At 51.4% G+C, this 19,385-nt stretch overlaps 10 protein-coding genes across 10 annotated transcripts; 3 read left to right on the top strand and 7 right to left on the bottom strand.

Annotated features, from left to right (window-relative positions):
- Positions 1-442: 442 nt before the first annotated feature.
- AA0111_g1680 (hypothetical protein) lies at positions 443-1,420 on the top strand (the record flags this gene model as incomplete). Its single annotated transcript, XM_028647366.1, has 1 exon — positions 443-1,420. One exon carries the CDS (start codon positions 443-445, stop codon positions 1,418-1,420), a length of 978 nt encoding a protein of 325 aa, XP_028510354.1.
- A 2,351-nt stretch (positions 1,421-3,771) lies between these two features.
- On the top strand, positions 3,772-5,066 carry AA0111_g1681 (hypothetical protein; the record flags this gene model as incomplete). The annotated part of the gene is made up of 3 exons (XM_028647367.1): positions 3,772-3,892; positions 3,948-4,088; positions 4,138-5,066. The coding sequence occupies 3 exons, from the start codon at positions 3,772-3,774 to the stop codon at positions 5,064-5,066; spliced, it is 1,191 nt and encodes a 396-aa protein (XP_028510353.1).
- Positions 5,067-5,606: 540 nt separating this feature from the next.
- Positions 5,607-6,944, bottom strand: AA0111_g1682 (hypothetical protein; the record flags this gene model as incomplete). Its single annotated transcript, XM_028647368.1, has 2 exons — positions 5,607-6,217; positions 6,278-6,944. 2 exons carry the CDS (start codon positions 6,942-6,944, stop codon positions 5,607-5,609), a joined length of 1,278 nt encoding a protein of 425 aa, XP_028510352.1.
- A 1,468-nt stretch (positions 6,945-8,412) lies between these two features.
- AA0111_g1683 (Acetamidase) lies at positions 8,413-10,209 on the bottom strand (the record flags this gene model as incomplete). Its single annotated transcript, XM_028647369.1, has 3 exons — positions 8,413-9,392; positions 9,481-9,892; positions 9,940-10,209. The coding sequence occupies 3 exons, from the start codon at positions 10,207-10,209 to the stop codon at positions 8,413-8,415; spliced, it is 1,662 nt and encodes a 553-aa protein (XP_028510351.1).
- A 79-nt stretch (positions 10,210-10,288) lies between these two features.
- Positions 10,289-10,417, bottom strand: AA0111_g1684 (hypothetical protein; the record flags this gene model as incomplete). The annotated part of the gene is made up of 1 exon (XM_028647370.1): positions 10,289-10,417. One exon carries the CDS (start codon positions 10,415-10,417, stop codon positions 10,289-10,291), a length of 129 nt encoding a protein of 42 aa, XP_028510365.1.
- A 553-nt stretch (positions 10,418-10,970) lies between these two features.
- On the bottom strand, positions 10,971-12,428 carry AA0111_g1685 (SH3 domain-containing protein; the record flags this gene model as incomplete). The annotated part of the gene is made up of 4 exons (XM_028647371.1): positions 10,971-10,992; positions 11,042-12,129; positions 12,208-12,311; positions 12,386-12,428. The coding sequence occupies 4 exons, from the start codon at positions 12,426-12,428 to the stop codon at positions 10,971-10,973; spliced, it is 1,257 nt and encodes a 418-aa protein (XP_028510350.1).
- A 1,050-nt stretch (positions 12,429-13,478) lies between these two features.
- On the top strand, positions 13,479-14,831 carry AA0111_g1686 (hypothetical protein; the record flags this gene model as incomplete). Its single annotated transcript, XM_028647372.1, has 1 exon — positions 13,479-14,831. One exon carries the CDS (start codon positions 13,479-13,481, stop codon positions 14,829-14,831), a length of 1,353 nt encoding a protein of 450 aa, XP_028510349.1.
- Positions 14,832-14,921: 90 nt separating this feature from the next.
- On the bottom strand, positions 14,922-16,118 carry AA0111_g1687 (hypothetical protein; the record flags this gene model as incomplete). Its single annotated transcript, XM_028647373.1, has 2 exons — positions 14,922-15,557; positions 15,609-16,118. The coding sequence occupies 2 exons, from the start codon at positions 16,116-16,118 to the stop codon at positions 14,922-14,924; spliced, it is 1,146 nt and encodes a 381-aa protein (XP_028510348.1).
- Positions 16,119-16,610: 492 nt separating this feature from the next.
- Positions 16,611-17,411, bottom strand: AA0111_g1688 (hypothetical protein; the record flags this gene model as incomplete). Its single annotated transcript, XM_028647374.1, has 1 exon — positions 16,611-17,411. One exon carries the CDS (start codon positions 17,409-17,411, stop codon positions 16,611-16,613), a length of 801 nt encoding a protein of 266 aa, XP_028510923.1.
- Positions 17,412-18,036: 625 nt separating this feature from the next.
- Positions 18,037-19,365, bottom strand: AA0111_g1689 (hypothetical protein; the record flags this gene model as incomplete). Its single annotated transcript, XM_028647375.1, has 1 exon — positions 18,037-19,365. One exon carries the CDS (start codon positions 19,363-19,365, stop codon positions 18,037-18,039), a length of 1,329 nt encoding a protein of 442 aa, XP_028510922.1.
- Positions 19,366-19,385: the final 20 nt, after the last annotated feature.

A 19,385-nucleotide genomic window follows, 5' to 3' on the forward strand; every position in this document is an offset into this window, starting at 1 on the left:
CGGAGCCGAGATGATCACGGTAGGTGACCATCGGCACCATCCAAATTCTTCTAAACTTGGGACTACAAAGAAAGATCGTTACCTGAAGAGCGTGATCTAACCTAGAACGACGGTCGGTGGAGGCAGGCCGATGAAAGGAGAATTGAGAATACTTTAGCATTAACGAATACCTAAGCACGACTTCTAGGACACGGTTCGGTTCCTGAATGTTGGACGATCTGATATGCATGAGTTCGGTTCCGACTTTTCTGAAACAAGTCAGTCCACACATGCAATTCCCAGACTATGACGCGATTCAGCTAGAAGGACCGAACACAACGTTATTCTACGAGCGCATGATGATATGTATACTTCAATTTGCCTGCTTGCCTCCTGTATCCTCCCCTACAACCCATCTTCTTCTAGGCAGAACCATCATTCTGTTACTGTTCTTACTCTCAACATGGATTCCATTCATACCAAAACTCGACAATGGCAGAAGCCTTTAATTTGGTCAGCATGGTTGGCAGTTGTCGTTATCGCCATTGCGGGATCATATCTTCACCAGCGTCCGGAGAAAGGAACTCCTCGTTTCGACTTTGACCCGCGCTTCAAACTTCCCTCGCCTCCAGTGGATACGCCTTACTCAGACAAGGGCAATTTGATAGCCATGGTTCTGACAGGAGTCAGTGGACTTTTCGCAGTCGCATGCGGTGTCCGTGACGCCCGAATCACGCGCTCATTGTTACCGTTGGTCTTGCCTTTGAGTGGTGGCATGAATGTACTTTCAGAAACTATGATCGATGTACTAGGAGCTGTTTATTACCCTTGGCCTGAGAACTACGTTTCGTTCCATATTCTAGGACGCGAGATCGTCCCTTGGATCCCAATCTGGTTCGGTTACGCGTCGATAATGCAGCTGGGGCTCCAACTGCTGCATAAGAACGCGACAACTCGGGTGTTATGGGCATTTTTTGGATTGACGATGATCTTGGATCTGGTTCTCGAAGAAATCTTGCTTCCATTGGGGATATACGACTACTATGGAAACCAGCCTCTTATCGTACTGAACAAATTCCCTTGGTGGTGGATGGGGCCAAATGCCGTCGCAGTATTTTTGCCGACGGCTCTTGCGTATCGCCTGCGACATCTTCTGGTCAGCTGGAAATCTCTCGCAGTATTCTTCCTTACGCCAATGTCGGTTTGTGCAGCATACGGTCTGGTCGCGTTTCCAGCTTGGACTGCCATCAACGACGATTATAGTTGGTTTGTGAGGGACTTTCTCGGTCTTCTAACGTTGCTCCTCGCACCCATCGTGTTCTGTGGCATCTTGGAGATCGTATTGGGAAGGCACCCGCTCGATATGGACGGGACTGGGAACTCTGATCAGATACCACCGACTCCGGAAGAAAACATCATTACATATCGGGATGACTGCTAGAGTATCGTACTATTAATCTCAGAGGATGTTCAAGTTGCGCAGTATGCCCAGGAGTACTCTACTTGAACCTTAGACTGTTGAGAAAAGGACCGGTTGCAAACATGAGTTATCTGCCTCCCCTATCAGCTTTCTAGTTCGTAAAGAGAGATTAGTATCTTAAAGATGTCAACGGGCTTCACGTTCAAGTCATTCACGATGTTGAGTGCACACTGCTTCGAGGACTTGGTACTGATTGTTTAGCATTGCACCCGCGTATAGATCGGCGTTGCAGCGTTCGCGCCAATATTGTCATCCGGCGCTTCTGTTACGACCATATTCGAAACTCTGCCTCACTCTGACCTATGAAGTTCCCTTTACTGTTCCCTCAAATTAGACATCATTGCAGTTCCCACCCCACAGCAAGTCCTCTCCGTTCGGGCCCTGTGGCCCTGTGCTCCTGCAGCAAGGAGCCCAAGCGTTGATCATTTGGTTCAGCGTAAAGCCCAGGCCATCTGTCTGCAATCGACATTCGCCGTTCCTACCATCCCAACTACCAGGTCGATCCCTTCCGTCGGGGAAAGTTACCCCGGAGGTGTCAGTGCAGCAGATATTGGCGGTTCTGTCTGGATTGAGCTCGGCCGGCCCAGTGCAGTAGCAAGCGACGTTAGCCTGAGTAGGTTGTCAGCCACATTCGTTACATGTAGGTTCGCAAGAGGTTTTGGAGTGGCAACTTGCCTGCGCGATACCTGCGAGGACGAGGACAGTGGTGGCAAGTGTAAACTTCATAATTGTGTAAGAGTGTTTTCTCGGTCTATTATAGGAGTCGCAATTCAGTGAAGACAATTAGCTAGATGTTCAGGCGGAGGAGAACAATGCTTTATAGGCTTTCTCTATAGCCTCAAGACTGGTAGCATCTCAGGATGCACCAGACTATCCGCAAGCTGCCTAAGACTGACGTGAGCAATGGTCTGTTAAGCGGGCGTACCCAATTTACGGCCGTAAATCATATATACGAGTTGTGGATGTGGTTCAGATTCCGGACGTTACTCCGGTATGCTACTTTGCAGAGTCATATACCAAGTCGCGTTGCGCTACCTTGCGCTGTGTTTGAGTGTTCTGGCCTCTTTTGCTGCGCAGTTAACTGTTTTTCAAAGCTGTTCCCACGTCTTTTCGTCTGTTACTGCGCGGTCGGTGTATCATGTCCGACAAAGATGTCTTTTGCAGGTGCAAGGTTGTTTCTGTATGTTAGTGCTTATAGGACAGGAGTAGCTACCACAGCAAGGGTATGGATGTCTCTTGGCAGAGGTCCGCAGCATTCCGCGCCTTGGTAATGTAATAGGTCAATACCTGTCACACATCCTGGTTGCGGAAGAAGGAGAGACATGAGAGTTCCAGTCAAGGTCGTACTTCCGTTGCCAATGTCGACGCGTCACTAGCGTGTCATTAGCGCGCTGACATGTACATACTTCCGGCTCACCAAGAGACGGACGCGTCCCCGTCAAACATTCCGCGACCGCCCATCTCGAAAATATCGACACGACACTGATTGCAGCAAACCGTTGTGGATTGGAACTGCTCACTGACACCCGGCTGTCGCGGCGGCTGGAAGCTTGTCGCGCTGGGTCTTGATCGAGAGGGTGAATGAAGACCGATGCTAGGGCAGGGTCATTGGGAATAGTGCATGCCAAGAGCACTTATAGCAGAGTATTCGAACCGAAATTACCATGGGGAAATGCTGGTATAATGGACACACAAATAGTTTTCAGATGTATGTACATGTTCGACGGAGACGATTTCGCCGGAACCGATGACGTCGACCAGCATGCGTAGAGGGAACTGAAGAGCTGGGAAGCGCATGCGCATAACGCCCTTCATACGATATTTTGCGACATGTCGCGCATGGTTCTATGTACATGGAAATGGTCCCAACACCAGAGAATTATCGAGCGATCTTGCGGCTGCGCATCTCAGCCGTGGGTCTTGCTTGAGCCAGCTCCTCGAGGATCTGTCCCGCACAGTCTACCATTCGCTTTGCCGAGGGGCCTGGAAGCAACCTATACGATACCGAAACACCACGATTGTGGTTACACAGCAGGGCATCGGTTACACAAGCTCATGGCTAGTCTGCAGAGTTCAGTCTAGCGTGGACCGCCTCTTTACCCGCTCCCGTGCTGAGGTCCGGCGGCACTGCTTACGCATCATGTGTATGGTGTATCTATTGGTCAAAACAAATGTATGAGCTTCGTAAACCTTCCTCATCGATCTGATATTACGTTCGCGCATCCATCCGCTGAAGGTACACTTCAAAACGATCCCCCCTCGATGTTTGCTCTGTGAGCGAGACCTAGGGAGTTATGTTCCTTTGCCTTAGAATGAAGACATATAGGACACTGCCTGTTGCGTTTGCACTGATAACAGCGTTTGTAGCTTACGCAAGTGGATTGCCTACGCGAGATGAGATCGCTCAGTCTGTCTCTCAGCGTGCCAGAGCTGGTACCCGCCTTGTACTTGCAAGAACTGTCGCAACGTTGCTGATCATTTCATCTAGACTCTATCAAGCTTGAAGCTATTCCAAGCTCTGCTTTGACATCTGCTCTTGAGAACATCGCTGCTACGTATCTGGATGTCGAAGCACCCAAGCTCGCGCAGCACAGTGTTTCCAACCTCACCAACATCATTGACGTTCATGGTATGCCCTGCTTCGAAGCCTTGAACGCACATCTAACAAGCTCTCATAGCGCATTGTGTACCTGACTGGTTTCGTGCAATCGCTCCCACAGCCGGCGGAAATCCGACGCCATCATGGAATGTCACTGCGCATCTTGACTTCATGGCCAGCCAAGGCATCTCGCACTCGGTTCTGGCCTTCTCATCGCCCGGTGCGAACGTTTACCCAGGAAATGAAGCTGCCACCGCAGCGCTTGCTCGGCTGATTAACGAGCAGTCTGCAGCGTACGCTCGAGCCTACCCAAGCCGCTTCTCCTTCTACGCTGTCGTTCCGCTACCATATCCACAAGCCGCTATTGCAGAAGCAGTGTATGCGCTCGATACGCTCGGAGCTGCCGGCGTCGCGCTTTACTCCAACTTTGAGGGTCGATATGTTGGCGATCGAGCCTTTATGCCTTTCTTCGAAGCGATGAACGCGCGCGGTTCAGGCCAGATCATGTATATACACCCCACAACGCCATACATGCGTGTGAACGGCTCGCTTGTGGAAGCAAATCCTACTTTATACCCTACTGGCAATATCGAGTTCTACTTCGAAACGGCACGCGTGCTTCAAGATCTCGCAGTCACGCAGACGATCCTGAATTTCACGAATATCGACTACATTATACCACACGTTGGTGGCGCATTTCCCTCGGTTGCAGATCGGTTGTTGAAGTCGTTTCCAGCTATCTACAACCGTACGATGGACGCCTTGCAGACGCGCTTTTTCTGGGATTCAGCAGGCCCAACATATTTCCACCAAGTTGGTGGCCTTCTCGCGTATGACATACCAACAACAAATCTCTTGTTTGGTACGGACTTCCCGTATGCGCCAATCTTCACCTATGCCCCGTCCCTGCTAGGCATCGAGACCTCGACATTTGTGACCGATGCAGAACGTTCAGGAATCTTCTTTCGCAACGCGCAACGGCTTTTTCACGGCCGTTTCTCTTTTTGAGTGGTTACATAATGGCCACTTGTATACGCGTTGGTTCTCATAGACAGAAGTGTTTGAAACCACACTCCACTATGTGCTATGGATTTTGTAGCAATCGAGCTAGCCTTGGTAGTATCAATCGCTACATTGTACTGAGTTTACGCTTCATTAGACACTGTGTCTGAGGGTTGTCGCGCACCGTTTGTCGCCGCGCTCGCTTCCGTGTGAGGCTCATCTTCTTCACTATGCGGCTGAAAGTCGCAGTGTACTGTGAGAACGAACACCGTACTTCCTCTTATGCTACCCGCAACGTGGCTCTTTCCATCGACCGCGCGCATCGCTTTTGCTCAGTTGTATATCCGATCTCAACACTCTGTTCGCAACTCGAGGTGTGCTATGTGCATGTCCTACAGTCCTTGTGCGGGATACTTCCGATGGTGATGGCGGAGGCGTGTTAGTGCTGGAAGCAGCACCATTTATGTATCCTCTGATGGGTGTGTTACGTTATGAGAGGTGCTCTTCCAGGAAAGATATGTTGATATGCTCGCTTATGCAAGCTCTTCATCGCGCTTCGAATTTTACTGTCGCGAAGAGATGTGGTGCCTTTGGATTTTTGTTCTCCTGTATCCATTCCACAGCTGTCTCCCAGAGCATCTCTAGTTCACTTTCCTCGAGACCGAGTTCGTAAGCTTCATCGTCGGGCGCGTTCTTGTTTGCCTTGAGCATCAGCGTCACTCCCTGTCGATCAAGATCATCCACATTTTTTCGTTTTACGGCCCATTGATGAAAGGCTTGGTAAAAGGCTTCTCCCGTATCGCTTGGATCGAACGACATCTTTATTGGTGTTTTGTCCCACAAACCGATTACATAAAGTTGGCCGTTTGAGCCCTCTTGAGTTGCAAGGGGGGTAATCGTTTGTGTTGGCTGACCACGGTCTACATGCTTCGGCTGAGTAGCCGAAGTAGATGGGTCAGCCGTGTGCATACGTTGATTGTCGCGCATGGCCTGCACACGTTCGTATGTCCGTTGGACAGCAGGCGGTGGTAGAGAGGATTGTTGATAGGCATACAAGGGCGCCGTAGGCGCATGTGGAGGTGGTGTTGGGTCGAGTTCTTCTACTCTTCCAAAGGGTTGTGGATAGCGCGCTTGCGGTGATTGTGCATCTTGAACGTCTTTCGTCATTACAGACGGGTCAGCGTGTTGAACGCAGTTCCTGCAGATTGTAGACTAACCTGAGGGAAACTGGGGTTCCATAGCTCCATCGGATCCCCAAATGACATCGCAGTCGAGCGATCTCGCTGGGACGATGTAGAACGTGTCCACATTTGTAGACCAGTCATTGGGACGGTGCCAGGTGAGGTTGACGGCGAACCTCACATTTTCCCATGTCTGGCGACCGGATGAGTGATGCACAGGCACCACCGACTCATCCACCACAAATTTACCTGCACCTAGGCCGCGACCGTATGCGACTTGGTCTTTGATCAAGTTGTATTTCCCTGTCGCGCGCCTGGAAAATACTGGTACATCTGTGCCTTCGTCGTCGCCTGATAGAAATAATATCTTTTCTATGCCCGCAGCAGCCTTGCTGGAAGCATGCGACTTGACTGAGCCTGCGCTGTTGGATGGAGTGTCCAAGCTGTGCTTGGCATTCGAGATGTTCTGTCGGGCCGCTCCTGAGGGTTGAGAGACGTTACGATGGTGCGAACGTGTCGGCAAGGGCCCATGGTGCTGCTCAAATGTCGTATCAAGCCTTGCTGGGGAAGGATCGTGTTGCCCTATGTACTGCTCGGCGTCTGTGCGAATATCCTTGTTCTGGAGGTAATCCACCAAAAGCTCGATGGCCTTTGTACGATAACTGTCGACAAGCTTTTGCGCTAATGTTACGCGATCGCCCATGTCGTGCAGTGAGAGGCAACCTCGTCGCAACCAGCCTGGTACCCGCGCGCCTTCAGCATGCGCTGTAACACTGGGGTGAGCGCTCGGCCAATGCAGCGCTCTATCTGAGAGCCATCATCCCTAAGAGCGCCGACAATGCTGAGGATTTAGTAAAGGTTCAGTTTCGTGTAACTGAGAAGAAGCCTGTGCGCCTGAGTGTTCGCATGAGCCCTGCTGCACGACAGGAGGATTTAGTGGGGCAGATCTCAAGCCTGAACATCATCAGCACGACAGGACCTGGCAGGGGTGGCGCTCGTTCTTGTGAGACGCTATGCCTCTCTCACTTGACCGGTAGCGACGCGGCAAATCGTCTGGATGGCGGGACGAGCCACGTGATAGTGATCCCCGCGATCAAGCTAATCAACGGTGAGCGTCCTGTAAGAGCCCTCAGAACCAAACATGCCGCTTTTGATACGGGCGTGAGCCGGGGGGCTCGGACAGCCTTCACATACAGCGTGGCCCCCAGCTGAGCGCCTTCATTCACCCGTTCCTTACGCTTTGGATCCCGGCGCTTCAAAGATGAGTATGTTCTACGGAAGCGGTGCCAGTCATTCCAATCGTTCCTCGAAAGATAGAGCTGGGTCATCAGCATCTGCCATTGGTCGTCTTACAAATGCCAAAGAAGTGGCACACATATCAGCCGTTGTTGGGAATGGAGCCCACGACAGTGCGCTACAAATTAACGGACATGTCGCAGATAAGATCAACCACGTCAACATGTCAGTATTTTCTCCACCACCTTCAAGAAAGCTTCTAACGTCTCCGTAGTAACTACTTTTTTATCTCTTGTCATGGCGCCGGCGTAAAAGCTGTGGCGAACGCAGGATCAGCCCCTCTACTACCCACTACCACGCTTGTACACCCTCGTCTCTCAGTATCGACGGAGCGTTCAAATCGCTTCAACATTGTTAGTTAACAAACATGTCTCACACTTTCAGTCACTGACGTCAGGGAAGATTGAACAAACAGAGATTCCATCTTTGAAAAAAACGAAACGGAACATAAAACTCTTGTCCAAAGTGACTGGAGAAACCGAAATCGTTTGCGTTATTTCGTCTCGGAAGGTAGAAGGCAACTTCATTTCCCAAAAGATAGTCGATCGTTTGGGTTTCAGAGCACATTCCGATTCTACGATAGTAGGCTCCGTCACTTGGGACTCGAGACAATTTTGTTCCACTGGCAGAGTCGTGGATCTTTTGATCCTAATGCCAGGTAGCGCTAAGAACATCGAGCAACGATTCCATATTTTGAAAGACTGTCCTTTCGATATGCTTCTTGGGATGCTTACAACAAGACCTTCCGTTCGTTGATACCTACAATATGTGTTCAGTCTTTCAGCGTGGGGCACACAAGCGTAGGCACAGTCTTTGTCATTCTGTTAGCATAGAGAACATACCATACAAATAATGTAATTACCTTACATGAAACCCTACACGTGGAGAAGACCGCCTACATACTCCGCAACCGCAAGCATCTTCTCTTCCTGCAGTCTCCGTCCAACAAGCTGCACACTAACATGCGCACCGTCGTAGATCTCCGGGTCATAATCATCCTGGATTCTCTTATCCTGCTCGTCAATCGCTTTGTAACCCTCGTCCTTCTTGTCAACACTCTTATCTGCATTTGTGACCGGTACAACAACACTTGTGTAATCTAGCGTGTTCACCCACGTCGAGTAGCCATAGTACTTGTACTTCTCTTTCCTCGCAGCAGGGAACGGCGCAAGAGGACAAATGATCGCATCGACGGGCCTACCAGTACCCGTTTTGTCAACGGTGCTGTTCCAGTACTCCATGTACTCCTTCTTCAAGCGGCGCACCTCGACGTTTATAGCAGCGATCTCGCTGGCAGTGTACTCTTTTTCAAGGGATTGGTAAAACGAGACCTGAGGTGCCATTGGCTCGCCTGAGAGCGCAAATGCGGAACGGACATCTTTTCCTGCATCGTAGATCCACGAGTTGAAACCAGTATCGTTGATAGTGCGGTGAGAAGGTGGTTGCCAGTCGATGACTTCGTGTCCAGCGGAGCGCAAAGCTTTGACAACCATTTCGATCGCGCGGCTGACGGGTGGGTGGGGGTTCACTATGCCGTCTGTTCGTAAGACGCCGAAGCAAAGCTTCTTTGCAGACTTAATCTCGGACTCTTGATCGGCACGCCAGGGCATTTCATGGACTAATGGGTCGTGAAGCCAAGGTTCTTGTTGGAGGAGGGCTTGGGTGACGAGGCGTAAGGAGGCTGCGTTGGTCGCGAGAGGTCCGACTACTGAAAGAACAGTGTTTTGACCTTCCATTGAATTTGCCATGCCTTCGTATGGCAGGCGACCAGTAGAGGGGCGGAGGCCATACAGTCCGTTGAAGGCGGCGGGGATACGGATGGAGCCGCCAATATCAGTACCGAATCCTACTGGCGCTGCAACACGTTAGATGATCCTATTATTGGGCCCAAAACAGCAGAAGCTTGAGCTTGTTTGTGCCATGTAACGAGACAGCCGACTTACATCCTCTGATACCAATCAATGCGCCTTCACCGCCTGAGCTACCACCAGCAGTCAAATGCCTGTTCTTCGGGTTAAGTGTATACCCAATGATATTGTTGATGGTCTCGCCACTCATAAGAGTATGCGGCACACTCGTCTTGCAGTATAACACAGCCCCTGCATTCCGCAGCATCTTCACCATCTCACTTTCGAAGACCTTCTCTTTACCAGTACCCTTCTTACCTTCGAAGGTGCCGATCCAGCCTACGTAACCCATACTGGTCTCGACATCTTTGACATGAAACTGATCTTTGAGTGAGATAGGTAGGCCATGAAGAGGCCCAAGTGTCTTCTTGTGTTTGGCATAGTATGCATCTAGGGCCTTTGCATCTTGAATGGCAGCATCGAAGAAGATCTCATGTAGGCAGTGTAGCTTCCTCGTCAGCATATTTCGCTCGACTTATGTGGTATGCGACGTACTAGCTGATGCGCCACGGCAGCTCGGTGACAGAATGCCCTCGTGACCTCCTCAGCGGTCCACTTTCCCTCAGCCACTGTCTTCGCAGTAACGTCCGCGCTGCTTTCTGTGATCTCGAGCTCTTTCTCGCTGAAGTACTGCTTCACGTATTCGGTGACATCAACTTGTTCCTCTACAGACGGCAACTTCTCTAGTCGCCATTCTTTCGGTATAGCGGCCAAGATGGCCTCGCGCTTCTGCGTTGCTGTTTCTTCCCAAGATGATGTCGTCATGGTATCGAGTATAGAACTAGTTGTATGTAAGATTGGTTGACAATATGTTTGCAGAGGGAAATATGTCCAAAGAAATGCTCTAGGGCGCCTTGCGCATAAGAGCGGCTCCGGACTGGAAATAGACAGCTTCGGGAATGACGTTGAGCGTTGGCAGGCCGTTGATAGCTTTGGAACTATCCAGTGGCTGGGTGGGGTAGCTCTGGGGCATTTGATCTAAGCACCTTCCATATCAGCGTAGCTCCACGCTGAATAACATCAAGCCAGGCAAGAGCAATGCAGGGCACCTTTTTGCCGATGCGCATGCCGCAACGACATGAACAGGAGGGGTAGCTACGACTGGGTGGAGTTTGGAGCTGGCATTAGGTCACGGATACGATGTTCCGCCGACCAATCTCCACTCTCGGTAATTGGGGTAACTCCAACATGAACCCGTACCTCACTTCCAGATACAACTTGTTCTCTGTATCTTGAAACGTTGACTTGTTTTCGCTACATAGGTATCTGCAAACAATGGCAACAAGGAGAAGTGATGAATGAATTTCAAGCACGGAAACGTTCAGGAGAAAGACGCCATCCCATGCGTGAAAGCAAGCAAGGTGCTGGATGCTGACCGCTCAAACAGGACTCGAACATGTTCGCTGAGGTAACAATAAGCAAGGTATACCAGTCTATGTGGTTAGAAATCGTGGTATCTTCCGATGGAACTTTGTCGACCAAGAGGATTCGTTATGGATATCGCACACGCATTAGGGATAAAGACCCTAGACAGTCTCGACATAGTTGCTGTGACAAGTCAGTGACTACTCAACATTTCGGCGCGAATGCGACGTACCTTGGGAAGATGCCTTCTCTGTTCCCGACTCTGCCTGTCCACCAGTCTGTCTCGTTGTCTGTCCTCTTCAGAATCGTGATGATCTCGCCCTTCTTGAAGCCCAGATCGCCCGGTTGGTCTGCGTCAAAGGTGAACTTGGCAATCGCCTGGTCGGATTGTAGCCCCGCCTTCTTCTGACCCGTTGTTTGTCCAAATACTGGCTTTGGAGCTGTCGGTCGGCCGGGCTTGCGATCGCTGTATGAGTAGTCGTCACCAAAAGTGGAGGAGCGGTTCCGTGTGTCCATGCGGTCGAATGTCTCGTTGGGGTTCGCGCGCGTGGAGAAGGATCGACCGAGGGGTGCTGAGGATGGTTGTCGATCGTAAACGTCATCTTCCCAGCCAGATGAGCGTTGTGGTCGGTCTCTGTACTCGTAGTCGTTGTTTCCTTGGCCTAGAGAACCTGTACGATCCCTACGTACGCCTTCGCCCATTGCTGAACCCTGGCGCCCTTGCCATACTACATTGTCGCGCGAATCGTCGTAGACGGGAATGTCGTTGTACATGGCATCGTTCGTAACGTTCTGGGCTCCTCCGACGCCAGCAAAAACTCTCGAGTTGAGTACCTGTAGGAGCGGGGCGGCGGCTGGTGGTGGGGGAACCTGTCCGCTGAGAATCTCGCGCGCAGTCCATCGGCGGCCGTACAGCTTCTCGTTGGCGTCTCTCCGCTCGATGATACCGCTTCCCTCCAGACTGACACCCGCGAAAAGTCCCTTGGTCTTGCTGTAGCTGAAGATGCCCGCTACGCCCTTCAAGCTTGCCGCGCCGGCAGCCTCGGCATTGCGACCAACTGGCCCCGCTGCAATAGAGACGTTGCCACCGAGTGTCAAAGATCCTGCCTGCGCGAATGTACGCACTGCCGATGCATCGTTCAGGATGAAGACGAAGTCGGTGAGCTCGAAACCAATTTGTCCGCCGAAGCCGCCGCCGATGGTTCCGATGGCTGTGGGCGCCGACCACGATCCGTCAGCGAGACGAGCGACAACGACACCTGAACCAAATCGCGCTGTGCCGAGGAAGCCAGCTTTGAATACTGTGAGAATCGCGAGACCCTAGACGCGTGTTAGCAGCCCATCCAGTATTTGCTTGGGCAGCATCGACAGACGCCGGATGCGCAGGAACACTCGTACCTTTGCATTGGCGAGAACATTCGGGGGAATAATCTTGTCGGGTCCAAAGGCTTGTCTGGGGTCGACAAAGGATGCTAGAATCTTTCCTGTCTTGCGACATTCGCCTGGGGGAGCAGTTGTCAGCGACGTCACCGGCCCGCAAGCGGCGCATAAACAAAGTGGGCTGTTAGCAACTTACTGCTCATGGAAGAGGGCAGGGGGTTGTTGAGACTGAAACCCATCTTGGCGCGTGTGTGTGGGGAGAGAATAACAGAGAGTTGGGGTATATAGGAACGGGTTGCGGAGAAAAGAGCGCGGCCAGTTGCTTATGCTGCCGATGGAAGGAAGCATGGCGGGCGGTATTCAGCGGGCATTATGTCATTTGCTGTGGCTGTGCCTCGCACACGACGCGTCCGCCCTTGGCTTGCCATGGCCTTGAACTTTCCACCACTTTCGCCCACGTCGCAGCTTCGCCATAGGGTGTGAGCCTGCACCGGATCGCGCACCAGTCACCTAGTCGTCGTGTGTAATGTCGCGATTGGGCGTTCAATCTGCTATCTTCGCGAGACGCGTTCACGCTCAGCCCGACTTGGGAAACAACACTTGCGACACATCAGACGTTGCCACTTTTCAAGTCTTAACAGCCCAACTCATAGATCATCAGCGCACACGTATACCATGTGGCAGCGTACTGCGCCACATAGCCTTTCACATCGCATCTGGGGGAGTTCTGTCGCCTTCCAGCCCGACTGTCGCACCGGATCATCAAACATCCCGCGTCTCCACCCGTGAAGGGTGAAGGTTATTGTTGTACCCAGTTTCACTGCTTACGGAAGTTATAGGGAAACATATGGGAGTCCATGTCCGCCGTATGTTTACTTACTGATAAAGCTAGCTGTTCTCAGATCCCTCCTACAGACGTATCAAAGCCTCACGAGAGAGTGGCTGGGAGAGTCGACGTCCTGTACATGCAAGCGACTGATATCGAGATGTTCACAGAAGCCTTGCAGGATATCATATCGCGTTCCTCGTCCATATACACAATCCGACGTTCATGACTGGCTCGCCCCCAGTTTAACCAAAAGACCGACTTGGCAGACCTCACTCTACAAATGAGCAACTCGAAGCGAAGCAATGTCAGCACTGTATACTTACGCCCTAGCGCTCATACACGCCCTGGCGTATGTCTTTGCGCCCTTTACTTTTACCGATAGCCTGTATAACCACCATGATACTGCTGCCCTCATATATAAACAGAAATCCTTTACATGGCATGGGTGAACGAACACAAAATGTCGACAACTCAGACCATTATCCCGTTGGAAAGCCTCTCCTCCGACAAGCACTCACAGACTCGCCTTGATGCAAGTGGAAATGACTCAACCGGTCTTGAATCTCTTTCCGATCCGCAACCTCCACCCTCTGCCACAGAAGCAATCCCCAATGGAGGCTATGGCTGGACTGTGGTCGCCTCATGTTCTTTCCTGCTCTTCTGGATTAACGGCTACACGACGGCCTGGGGCGTCCTGCAAACAGCCATCCTGAAATCACCCAAGTTGAACACAAACGTGCGTACCATCACTTTCGTTGGCAGCCTGTATATGGCTTGCATGGTCGCTTTTGGCATTGCTTCGATAAGAGTTATGAGATCCTTCGGCGTGCGGTACACTGCTCTTACTGCCACGACAGTGTTTGGAGTGGGGTTAATTGCTACGAGTTTCACGCTGGACCATGTTGGTGGGCTGTTCTGCATCGCAGGGTTGCTGGTGGGAGTTGGTACATCGCTGCTGTACACTGCGACAAACAGTCTGCCACTCCAGTGGTTCATCTCGAAACTTGGTATTGCGAACGGCATTGTCAAGGCTGGTGGTGGTGTAGGTGCCACCGTACTGCCCCTCGCAGCGCAGGCACTCATCGATAAATTCGGACTTGAGTGGACATTCCGCGTCCTGGGTATCCTTATCATGGCCACTGGAATACCATGCACTCTATTATTGAAGGAACGTGCGACCACTGGAACGCTCTCCCGATTCGATTGGTCGCTCTTGAAGAACGTTCCCTTCCTTACGCTGACCATGGCCGGTGCCGTTGGCGTCTTTGCTCTCTTCGTGCCACCGTTCTTCTTGCCACTATTTGCAAGTTCAATCGGTCTGTCAGCGTCGACTGGTGCGGGTTTAGTGGGCGGATTTGGTGCTGCGACGGCAGTGGGTCGTATCCTGGGTGGATTGACTTGTGATAAGATCGGCAGCTTCAACACCTTGATGATCACTTGCTTGGTCAATTCGGTCAGCATGCTAGCCATCTGGCCAGTGAGCACATCATTGCCACCTCTCTTTATCTTCGCTCTTGTCAATGGATGCGCGAATGGAAGCTTCTTTGTCAGTCTGCCTACTGCCGTTGCTGTCGTAGCTCCGCACTCTGCTGCAGCGTCGATTGCTTTGATGGTATTTTTCTGGACCTCAGGCTACCTGTTAGGAGCTCCTCTTGCCGGGCTGTTGATTGAAGCTACAGGTGCGGCAGATGCCTCATCGATCGAACCGTATCGGGCTGCTATCTTCTACGCCGCTGGGACTGGTGTTTTAGCGACACTTCTTATCGTCATTGCACGACTACGATTGGACACCAAGGTGCTAAAGAGGCTGTGATGGCGCGTTCGATGCGCTGCAGATTCGGTCGCAAGTGTCACTATAACAATGTCTAATTGCATAGCGAATATAGCAATGCCACTGAGCTATCTAAGTTCCTGGTTCGATGTTATACAGCTCGCGTAACATCTCCTCTCTCGCATCTTCAGAAGTCCAGCACATCTTTATAGCATTCTCCGCCAGCCTTTGAATTTCTAGATTTGTAAAGCCACAGTACCTCTTCACCACTAGCAAATTCTCCAGCGCCCATGTGTCCTCCATAAACGCTGGATCGTCGCTTGCAATAGCAATCTTGATGCCAGCGTCGAAGAGAGTTCGAATTCGCTGGAAAACCTCGTCCATTGGTTGATGGCGGATGTACGACCAAGGACAGATTGTCATGCCGAGGTCTTTTCCCTTGATAAGAGTCATGAGATCTGTATCGCTAGCAGCATTGAGTCCGTGGTCGATTCTATCGGCCCCTGTGCCTGCAATACTCGTCGCCACCTGATGAATGTGTTCGAGAGGATAGGGCTTGCCAACATCGCAGTGCGCCGTAAGACGGAAGCCATCATTCCTAGCTCTTACAAAGACTTCATCAAATAGCGATGGTGGTCTATCAACTTCATTGGAGTCGAGGCCAATTCCTACTATCATATCGCGGTATTTGAGTGCTGCGTCATAGTGTTCCATTGCGGACTCTGGTGTTTCATCCCGAAGGAAGCACATGATCCAAGCAGACTTCACCTACAGTATATTGTGAGCAAAAATGTTTCCGAAGGGAGATAAAGAGCTTACGTTGAGGTCCTGCTCAGCTTTCCGCTGCGCTGCTCGGAAACCTTCCATCATCATCTCCCAACTCGTCCCAACGCGCGTATGGCCTTGCGGATCAAAGAAAATCTCTGCATATCGCACGTTCGTCGCTGCTGCATGTTCGTAGTAATCCATAGCAAGATCATAATAGTCCTGCTGAGTCTTGAGGGCCTCAAAGCCACCATAGTAAGCCTCGAAAAAGGACAAAGTCTCTTCACTGTTGTCCATGCGGTTCCCCGTACGCGGCTTTAAGGTGTCATGTGAATCCCGAAGCTCAGCAAGTGAAGAGAAGGATTGACCGGTTCGTGGGTTGATGATTGGTTGGCCATTCCGCTGCGAGAACTTCCACTTCAGATCTGCACTTATGATACCTTCTATGTGAATGTGGAGTTCGACTTTTGGGATTGCGGCGATGTATGGGTCTTTTGTAGCTGCCAGGGAGCGCCTCAGTTCCCCTCGTTCTGCTACGGAGAGCGCATTCTCTACGTCCGTCATTGTAGTCGTGATTTGATGTTTGTTAAAGTGATTCGAGTGTATAGTCAGGAAATGCGATTTCAGGAGGATAACAGTACTCAATCCAAGATCTGATTGCCAAAATATCGCTACCAATATATATGAAAGGTGATCTGATGACTGTGTACATATTCGGTGACTCAGCGTTAGGCCCTGCGGCTGATCATTGTACCGATCAACCGAGCTGTTAGGTGGAATATCACACGTTGAGCATGTTGACTTTGCGAATAAACAGTCATTGTACAGGTCTACCTAGAGCATCTGATGATGAGCCAGTACCTCACATAAAGTGAATAAGGTGCACGTGCGCGGATTTATCGTATAGTCAGACAGGATGGAAACTTGGTGATCACTATGGCATATGCGATGAAGGTAGCAGGAATAATCTTCATAAAGCGTCGTATTAATTAGGTAATTATAACCGGTGGTAGAACATACCATACAGCAGGTTTAAGAGCCTACAAATTCTAATATCTACAAAGCCAAAGCAACAGCACCGAAGACAATAGCCATAACACCACCAGCGACGTTGTCGGCAGATGCAGCACCAGTGAACTCGACAGAACCAGTGGAAGTGGCAGTTCCGTTACCGGTAGGTCTAGCAGCGCCGGTGCCAGTTGGCTGCATGGGCACGGTACCGTTCATCATGCTGGATGGGTGCACCGCGCTCATCATGCTAGATGGCTGAACGGGCATGGCGCTGGATGGCAGGAAACCTCTGCAGAGTCCGCCGCTGCAGATGTTGTAGGCACACTGCGCATCGCTGGAGCACTCAGCGTTGAAGTTACCGCAGCGGGCAATCAACATGGCATTGCTAGCCCAGCAGTCCACACCGTTCGCGCATTGGCTTGGGTTGACGTAAGGGTTGCATTCGGCGCCGAGGGGCAGAGATCCAGCAGGGGCGACGATGGTTGATGAAGGAGCAGGCATTGGGCCCGGTGCAGTCGGTGTAGTGGTGATCGTTGCTGACGCCGAGGATGATGAGGCCGAGGAGGAAGCGATGAAGCCGTTGCAAAGACCTTGCTCAAGGTTGCATGTGTTGAAAGCACACTGCTGGTCGTTTTTGCATGCGGCCTGGAAGTTGCCGCAGACGGGTTGGAGCATGGAGTTGACTGCGTAGCAGTTGGCGCCGAGTGCGCATGGTGTACCGTTGGGGTCGCAATTCTCGCCAACGGGAATGAGGGTGCCTGTGGGAGATGCGCTGGCTGGAGAGGAAGAGGACTGCGCTGAAGCGAATGAGGCAGCTGCGGCCAGAGTAAAGATGGTGTAACGCATGATTGCTGTTGTGGGTGTTGATTTGTGATTAGAGTATATCAAGATGCTAAGATATATGAAGCGAGTGTTGTAATAGTCTGGTAATGAGCTGGTGATGAAGGTGTTGCGAATGAGGACGAGCTGACTATATACCTACCATTCTCGTGTTTATGCGAAGTTTAAGCTGTGGTACCTCAATAGCTTTGAGCTGATAGTTCAGCTAGCACCTAGCGCTCGTAACCAGCCTCCCGATTCGCCACATGACGCCGGCTACACGGCCGCTTCGCGAATTACGATGCTCAAGTGGCCGAAGCCACCTCCGCATACACGATCCACGTCCGTGCAGCAAGACTCGACTTGCGTATTTTTAGGATTTATAGTATAGCGTTGTCGGGTTGTCGCAGCTCGGCCGCTCGGAGTGGCGCCGATATGAGCCGAGTGACTCCGATCGAACGTTACTATGGAGATTCATGTTTGTGCTTGAAATCATTCAGGTTCTTCTTGTTCTCGACGTCGCAATATTATTGCTATTTACGTACGTCAAGGCTCGTTTTTGGTAAGCGTCTGGTCTTGCGTTCAATGATGTGATGCGCAGTGGAGATGGAAGAAGCAAGAGTTATCCCTGGACGGACCACAAATGTGGAGTTCAATACCTTGCAGTTGGCCGATCACCCCAACCCTTGGGCCCGTTCTCCCAGCCTTCTTCCCTAAACACCAAGCATCTTGGGCTTCCGTCATCGTCTGACCATGCCCTGAACATGCCTCCGCAATTGAAATCTTGTACAACGTTAACTTTGTTGCCGACAAGCTCTATACCAATGATACCGCCGGTGCCTTCATGGGTTACGCCCCAACGCTTTCCAGCAGATCGTTGAAGCTGACCGTCGGGTCCCGCCATCCACGTTGTCGCATCCGAGAGTGATGTCGCAGAGAATTGTGATCTAGCAGCTGTGGTGCGAGCTGCGCACGTACGAAGGAATGAGTCGCCATTGCCGGTCCCTGATAGACCTACAGCGTGACGTGTCGACACGGGCTTCTCGTATGGTTTGGTGGATGACAACACATTCCCTCGTACCGTGGGCGATCTGAGGAATGGTATACAGTCGTCTACTATGCCGCGTATATCGCCTCTCGATAGTTTGTCGATCGGCGAGGCAGGAGAAGCAGAAGGTTGGTACACCATCTGCGGTCTAACGGTCTTTTCATCGTACCACTCTCCAGCCCAAAACCCTGCGCCAATAGTCGGTGTATCTCCAACGCGCCCAGGAACTTTGTTCGTCAACCCGCCTGTTGAGGTTGCCGTGCAAACGGTACCAAAGCTATCCACGACCACTGCACCACAAGTTCCAAGCGGAATATAGTTGTCTTTCTCCCAATCACTCATCTCATTCATGCTCATACCCATCTCGGCCTTCTTCTTCTCATCTGCAAGTCCGCGCTGATGTTCATCCCATCTCTTTTGTGTGAAGAAGTAGCCTGAATCTACAATGTCAAGCCCCCATTTCTTCGCGAGTCCTTCGACAAACTCTCCGCTGTATTGACAATGGTCGGCTGCACCACCGCCATCCGCTTCCTCACCACGGATGAGCAATTCTCGTGCTAGCTTGATTGGGTTTCGGACATGCCTGAGCAGCATGCATCCGACACCTCGTTTGCTGTACCCATCTGAAACCATAATGCTGCATTCAAGTTCGTTCTTGCCTTCGCGTGTAAAGACTGCGCCTTTACCGGAGTTGTATAACGGGTCGTCCTCTAGGAGGGAGACTGCATACGTGGCTACGTCTAGCGCTGTTGAGCCTGGCCTACGTAGAAGTTTCTCAGCTTTGTCAAGAATGTTGAGAAGCGACGTGCGGTATTCATTGTAACGATCACGAGGAATGGACGTGCGCGTTATGTTGCCCGCACCGCCGTGGATGATGATGCGAGGGCTGACAGGCGATGCGGCGTTTGCACATGGGACACGCTGTTCAGTCATGGTGTATACTTGGGCAGCTC

This window comes from Alternaria arborescens (genome assembly GCF_004154835.1).
Source record: "Alternaria arborescens strain FERA 675 chromosome Unknown contig_3, whole genome shotgun sequence".
NCBI lineage: Eukaryota > Fungi > Ascomycota > Dothideomycetes > Pleosporales > Pleosporaceae > Alternaria > Alternaria arborescens.